The sequence below is a fragment of the Scylla paramamosain genome, chromosome 4, assembly GCF_035594125.1.
Source record: "Scylla paramamosain isolate STU-SP2022 chromosome 4, ASM3559412v1, whole genome shotgun sequence".
In the NCBI taxonomy this organism is placed as follows: domain Eukaryota; kingdom Metazoa; phylum Arthropoda; class Malacostraca; order Decapoda; family Portunidae; genus Scylla; species Scylla paramamosain.
In genome coordinates this window covers 7,442,501-7,450,000 of record NC_087154.1, presented here as the reverse complement: position 1 = coordinate 7,450,000, position 7,500 = coordinate 7,442,501, and the positions used below count along the sequence as shown (strand labels likewise).

Here is a 7,500-nt window from a genome sequence, read left to right as displayed (position 1 = left end):
TGACAGTTTATAAGTACTTAAAATTGAAGTACTTATAAGTACACTACTGTGTACTTATAAGTACACAGTAGTGAACGCTGGAACTCCCTGCCTGCTTTCGTATTTCCTCCTTCCTATGGCTTAAACTCTCTCTCAAAAGGGAGGATTCAAGACACTTATACTTTTGACGTTTCTGACCTCTACTTGGAGACTGGCGCCTCAGTGGGCCTTTTTTTTTTTTTTTTTTTCCTCGGCCAGCATCCCTCCCACATAAAAAAAAGAGAGAACGATATGTTACTCAACTTTTAATCATGACTGGACACTAGAAATATGAAAATTGAGGGAATGAGTAGATAAACAACTGATTAATATAACATATAACAAAGGGCGTTTAACGAGGTTAGTAAGCAGTGATGCATATTTCTCTCTTGCCTAATGTGTAGAAAGCCTTCCTAGACATCCCGTTTAATATTACATTGTTTATAATTAAATTTACAGTAACATAGGATACCGTTTCTAGAGGTCAGTAAGCACCAACCCCATATTTTTTTCTTGCATAATGACCACAAAGAATCGAAGGCCTTCTTGCTTAATAACCCATGTCTTAAAATATCATTGACAGCAACTGTCAGTTACTCTATCAGTGTTGTTTTGTCTTAGCAACAACGCCTACGAATCTGACAGGTGTGAAGATATGTAATTGTAAATCACTGTTATGTTCACTCAGCAGAGCACAACATTACGACCTCGGTTTCATAACAGTTCTTAGTTCTCTCTCTTTAGGAAAAAAAAACAAAAAACAAAAGTAACCGTAATATACTGCCTTGCTTTACGTGAGGCGGCGCAGCTAATGCCCTCCTTAAAGAAACGGCTGTTACTCTCAGACTGAATTACACTGAGCACCGTTCTTGTCTCGCACATCTCCAAAAATTATTCATGCGATGAAAAAAAAAAAAAAAGAATGTTCAGGAAAACGTATTCTGAAATGAGCATTATTATACAGAAAAGAATGGAACTCCTTATTCCACGAGGAAATGTTACAGAGCAAGGTTGAAGAAATACTGAGAAAAAATGTACTGATATCTACAGAAAGGAAAGATTTTGATTCGTCACCGCAGTGCAGAACAGACTAGAAGATGATACGGGACTGGTCATAAAAATCAATACTAACAAGTTTCTTCCTCGTCATTAGGAGCTTTGTTATTTGTTATATTAGATATGGTTCTCCAACACGTTATTTTCAAGTATTCGAAATAGTAGCGGAAGTAGTAGTAGTAGTAGTAATAGTAGTAGTAGTAGTAGTAGTAGTAGTAGTAGTAGTAGTAGTAGTAGTAGTAGTAGTAGCAGTAGTAGTAGTAACAGCAGCAGCAGCAGGGGTATAGTAGCTCAGCCGATACACTCGTAAAAGAACAAAAGAAAAAAAAAATCTCCTGGTATTTGTTCTTCCTGCGCATTCCTGTGTTACATAAACATCTTGGCGGTAACTAAGCCTCCATTAGCAGACCCGCAAGGAAACACACGTGGCTGTTCAGACCTTACCTCGTCTCTCTTGTTTTTCCGGTGCGGGGATTCGCCAAGGTGATCCTGTTATTATCTGATTTTCATCCTGTTATAGAGTCAAACATATTCTATTCTTATATCACGTGTGCATTGTGTTTTCCACGTGTTTACCTTCCTGCTTCCTTTCGTCTTTCTTTCTATTGTATAGCTTTGTCTTTGGCTGTCTGTTTCTGTCTGTGTAACTGTATCTTTCAGTCTGTCTTTTTGTCAATTTCTCAATCTTTCTGTGTCTATTTGTCTGTCTGTCTATTTGTCCATTCTCTCTCTCTCTCTCTCTCTCTCTCTCTCTCTCTCTCTCTCTCTCTCTCTCTCTCTCTCTCTCTCTCTCTCTCTCTCCTTATCCAACAATTTCTTCTCATACCATTCATGCACAGTTTTCCCTTCACAACTACCCCAATATTTACTTACACAGACACACAATTATAATTTCTTCTCCATTTTTTCCCCCGCTCCCTCGTCCTGTTATCCGACCTTCAGCCTCATCAAGTTTACCAAGTGTAAATCCGCTCCATCTTAAACTCGTTCACCACAGCAAGAGACAAAGAATATTTCACTTAGGCACAAAAAAAAAAAAAAAAAACCCTTATCTGTTCTTCCTTGAGGGCTCGTCATTTTCTAGAGCGTTGGTTTAATACTTCCATCTGAGTCATTTCCAGGTTAAAGGGAGTCAAAAATCGTATGGGAATGATGGTGTGATGAAAGTGGGGGAAGTAATATGAAAGAAGCATATGTATAAAGATTACAGAAATGGGTAGAGACAGTGGGGTACGTGAGGTTAGGTTAGGTTAGGTTAGGATAGGATAGGTCGGGTTAAGATGGGTTATATCGGGTTAGGTTAGGGAAGACTATGTTAGATTTGGTTAGGTTAGGTTAGGTTAGGTTACGTTAGGATAGGATAGGATAGATTGAGTTAAGTTGGGATGGGGTTAGATTAGGTTACGTTAGAGAAGACTATGTTAGGGTTAGATCAGTTTAGGAAGGTTAGGGAGAAAGGAATGCTCCACTCCTTAGGCTTTAATTGCCTTCCTTAGAGAGAATGAGAAAGACCTTATTTTTCTAAACGTTAAAGTTAAGTACAGTCGTGGTCACAAGTCGAGTAACATTCTGCACTCAGCTCTACCGTGCTCTGGGTTTCTTTTCACTACTGACGGTCTCTTTACAAAATCTAATAACTGATGGATTTCCAGCAAACCAGAAGGCAAAACTCTTAAACACAACAGGAGTGTACATGTAACCTGACTACTGGCCAAGAATATACCACTGTTCTATCCTCACTCAAAACACCCACAACCATACATACGTAAGATCAAAATATAAATACAAAATACCCTAAATGTAGTTCTAATAAAAAGTAGGACACCAAGGGACAGTATATAGAAAGAAACCAGTGGAGAAGACCTTACAAAAATCCCATTCGTGCATCAAAAACTGCTACACAATCAAGATAGAAAAAGGAAACGTAGATAAAAACCCGCCGACATCTAACGGGCGACGCAAACGTTCAGTAAATTTAAGATGACATCAAAGGCTTTCAGACACGTGGAGATTAGTAAGAGGAGATCGCCCGTGACTGACTGAAGTGGCTTTACTCTTTACTCTCTTCCTTTCTTGTATTACTGCATCGCTGACTAACTCTTGGGCATCCTGTTTCAAGGTCATGTTCTCGTAACTTACATATAATCCTTCGTTTCAGAGTTTATGGAGATGATGACTGGAGAATAAAGTGCAAGAATAAGAAGAAAGAAGAAAAAGAAAACAAAAAAGAAGACGAAGGAGAAGCCGGAAAGAGAGAGAGAGAGAGAGAGAGAGAGAGAGAGAGAGAGAGAGAGAGGAGAGAGAGAGAGAGAGAGAGAGAGAGAGAGAGAGAGAGAGAGAGATGTATCGTCGTATCGCTGTGATCTCTCCTTGAAGTCTCCGCAGTGTGTTCATCTATCTGCTTCACTGTCTGTTTGCCCGTCCGTCTGTCTGTCCGTCCATTCCTGGTCGATGCGTTCTTGTTTGTCTCTCCCTCCTTCCTGCCATTCGTCTGTCCGTCCATCAAGGTTGACTAAATACCAGAACGAATCCTATGACACACCAGTTTCACCGCCTGGTATTCTAAACAAGTCCCCCCCCCCAAGGCGAGTATAGTCAAAGAAAACGAGTTAATACATACCTTCTATGACAAAAAGAAATAGTCAGTAGAGATAAAGAGAAAGAGGAAAGAAACATGTCTTTGGCAGTAAATGTGCAGGGAAAGTGGGGAAGTGCGTCTCTGGCTCAGAAAATCACAGAACTCAATTATATTAACAGAGGCTTCAGTAGCAGAAAAAAAAAAAATATAGTACTTGCTCAAAAAAGAAATCGTAAAGATGATTGCTTCCTGTGTGTGTTTTTTTTTTTTTTTTTTTTTTTTTTTTTAGTGGAAGAAGAACACGTTTACTAAGCAATCTAACCATCCTTTTCAGAACTGTCAAAAGGGATTCACCATATGAACCTTGAGTAAAAAACCGTATCACTGACTCAAAAAACTTGTCAAGATACTCGTTTCCTGTAGCTTTGGAACGGAAGAGGAGCGGTTTACTATGTAAGCCTTCCTTCTCTGAGCTGTCAGGAGAGATATAAGAAATATAGAAAGAAATATAGAAAGAAATACGATCGGTATTTTGGCTTCCCTCTCATATCTGTCTGAGTGAGTGATCCATCTCACAAAAGTACATCTCCTTTATCATAACCAGACAGCTGCATTGAGTAACGTCGAGTCTAGACACACACGCACACACATCACTTTACCTTTAAGATCACGAAGAATTGCGATAACAAACAATAATAAACAAGACATTCAGGTTCCCCTAAGGTCATTTGTTTGGCGCCTCTTCCCACTAAGTTCGAGGAGAATAATTACATAGACAAAAGACACGTGCAGCTTTTCTCCCACCAGGTCAGGCTAAATTTTTACTCCTACTGATTGCATTCTCATATCCTCACCTGTGTTCCTATGGGTCTCCCTCTGGTGGCACGTGGAGGAGTTGGCACGCTGAGACAAACCTTTGATGGGAGGGTGGGAATGTTACGTAAAGGTGATGAGGAGAGTGAGAGAGAGAGAGAGAGAGAGAGAGAGAGGAGAGAGAGAGAGAGAGAGAGAGAGAGAGAGAGAGAGAGAGAGAGAGAGAGAGAGAGAGAGAGAGAGAGAGAGAGAGAGAGAGAGAAAGGTTTCTGCTCACACTACAATACAATAATCATGGATGTATTTAAAGATGACTTACTCCCTCCTGTGTGTGTGTGTGTGTGTGTGTGTGTGTGTGTGTGTGTGTGTGTGTGTGTGTGTGTGTGTGTGTGTGTGTGTGTGTGTGTGTGTGTGTGTCTTTCTTACGGATAATAAACTTTTAAAACAGTGTGATTTGTATTCATTGCTAGTATTCATTGGTAATACTATATTATTATTATTATCATTATTATTATTATTACTATTATTATTATTACTGTTGATGTTCCTATGTTATTGCCATTGTACTGATGTTTGTCTATACTTGCTGAGATGTTAAGATGTAGCAAGTGCGAGAGAATGAGAACCATGTTACCATTTCTTTTATTACAAGAAGTAAATGTGACACAAACACGAGTCTTCCTCACAGACCTGCGCTCCACTGCCTCCTGGTTACTGCTCACCTCTCACTCCACTGTCCTATATATTCCCTATTTATTTATTTATTTATTTATTTATCTATTTATTTATTTATTTATTTTTTTTTTTTTTTTACGTTCGGTTTCCATAGCCTACCAGAACTGCGGCGATAGAACGACGAAAGACCTTTGAATTTGGCATTTGGGAACCGTTACTCCGAGTGGATGCCCTTCCTGCCCTCTGACCGTGGCCAGGATTCGAACCCGTGCGCCTGATCCCCCTTCTGCCTCCCAAAGCGCGCGCAGTTCCCCATACATACCATTATTTTCTTCCGCACCTTGAACCTACTCTTCATTCACCACCATAAATCCCATTTCTCCACTTTTTTTTTTTTTTTCAATATCCACCATGTAAGCTATCATTATCTTCCCTATCTCCACTTTCCTTTTGCAACATCACTATCATTGCAAATCCTTCCTCTTCTTTCTCTCCAACATTCACCATAAAGATCATCATTATTTTTTCTCATCTCCTCTACTCTCTTTTCCCATCATCATCATCATCATTTCCCATCCTTCCTACAGTGTTATGAGCATTCTATCACTTCACAAAGGAATGCAATAGAAGAACAAACAGCAGCAGACCTTTCACGCCCTCAAAAGGCTGTCTGTGTCAAGGTGCACTAAGTAACAAATGTACAGAGTAGATGTGAAATGTCTCCTTCTATTACTGCTGGTTCTCTTAGGATTTAAGTTCTCCTTGGTTCTTCTATCACTGCCGCATTACCCGCCAAGCATTGCCATACTCCATCACAACACTGCTCCCCTCTGTCTTCCCCTCACACCGCCACCATCACTTCCCCTTCCTCATACCACCATCACTACTCCCCTCACACCACCACGACCATCACTTCCTTCTCCCTCACACCACTACCACTATCCCTTCCTCTCTCCCCTCACGCCACCACCACTACCTTTACCTCTCCTCTCACATCACCAACCGTCACATCGCTTCCCCACCCTCCCATTCAGCCAGTATGGCCGCGAGGTGCCGCGTGTGGGGTCTGAAGCCGGTCACTGCCTGTCCATACCTCGTGCCCTTGACAGCCCTCGCGTGGGCTTCATTACCCAAGCTTATTATAGCATTGTCATTTTTTGTGCCGTCGTATAAACGTCATTAACCTTGCAAGTCACTCCACATGATCTCCGTAAATGAATGCTGCAAGAAAATAATAGAGAGTGAGAGAGAGAGAGAGAGAGAGAGAGAGAGAGAGTGGGGGGAGGTGTTTTTTAACTGTTCGATTGGTAATGACAGTTTGACACTTGTGGCTTCATTTGGGTAACGCGAGATGCTTTTGCTGAGCCAATTTTAAACTACAGGCACTAAAAATTCTGAGCTACTTAATCAATCCTCTCGTGTCAGTGGTGTCTTTGGAGATCACGTGTGCTGTAAACCTGCACCGGATGGACTTTTTTCTTAAGATTAAAGACAGTACATAACGACGAGAGGGATAAATATTTACTGAAGACATCTACACAAAGACAACCCTGAAAAGCCTCAAATAGAGAAATTCTGTAACAATCAACTGGATGCATTTCTGAAAATAGTAAACATATCGTTGGCGATGATCACAGCGAACCATTTATTTCAACAGGCCGAGAACAATGCAAGAAAGGCCTGCTGTAGACTAATCTTCAGTTCCTCACACTTCAACCATCCTTTATATCTTCAAAAACCAAAAGAAGTTATCCACAATAAACCCATGGAAACCCAACATTGTCCTTGTAGTATAAATATTCTTAACACAGCGCGTCTTCATTGTTTTATTTATTTTAAAATCTTACCCCGAGCTGTCACTCTGCCTGTGAGTCTAAGGGGTGCCAGGCCACTACCAGCGACCCTATATTATAATACATGCTGTCATCCCTCCCCAACTCCACCCAACTGTTTACCTCTCTTCTACTCCTAAAGGCACCAGATTTCCCTTCTCTTCTGTATTTCTAAACGGTAAACTCAGATTTCAAACCAGATATCAAAATCGAAACCCAACACTATCCCTTTTTCTTCCTCACCATTTCACATCTTCAGAACGACAAACCAGAATTTATAACCAAAAATTAAGATAGAAATGAAAACCTTTTCTATCACATCTTCAAAACAATTCATCTTAAAATTCCCAACTAATAATGAAAATCGAAACTCATTACTTATCCCCTTTCTTCTCTCATCATTTCACATTTTCAAAACAATAAACCACCAAAGAATTCCTTAATATCTGACCCAAAATCCAATAATGTGCCCTTCCCTTCCTCCTTCCCTCTGACATGTGCAGACAGACGGAGAGGAAAGACAGAGTG

The 7,500-nt window shown here is 40.4% G+C and overlaps 1 protein-coding gene across 1 annotated transcript in view; it reads left to right on the top strand.

Moving 5' to 3' along the window:
* Nucleotides 1-5,137, top strand: part of LOC135099655 (troponin C, isoallergen Bla g 6.0101-like) — a 34,005-nt gene extending 28,868 nt beyond the window's left edge. The window contains exon 6 of the mRNA XM_064002035.1: nt 3,233-5,137. Coding sequence (XP_063858105.1) covers nt 3,233-3,261 — 29 coding nt within the window. The 3' untranslated portion in view covers nt 3,262-5,137. The remainder of the gene's footprint in view (nt 1-3,232) is intronic.
* Nucleotides 5,138-7,500: the final 2,363 nt, after the last annotated feature.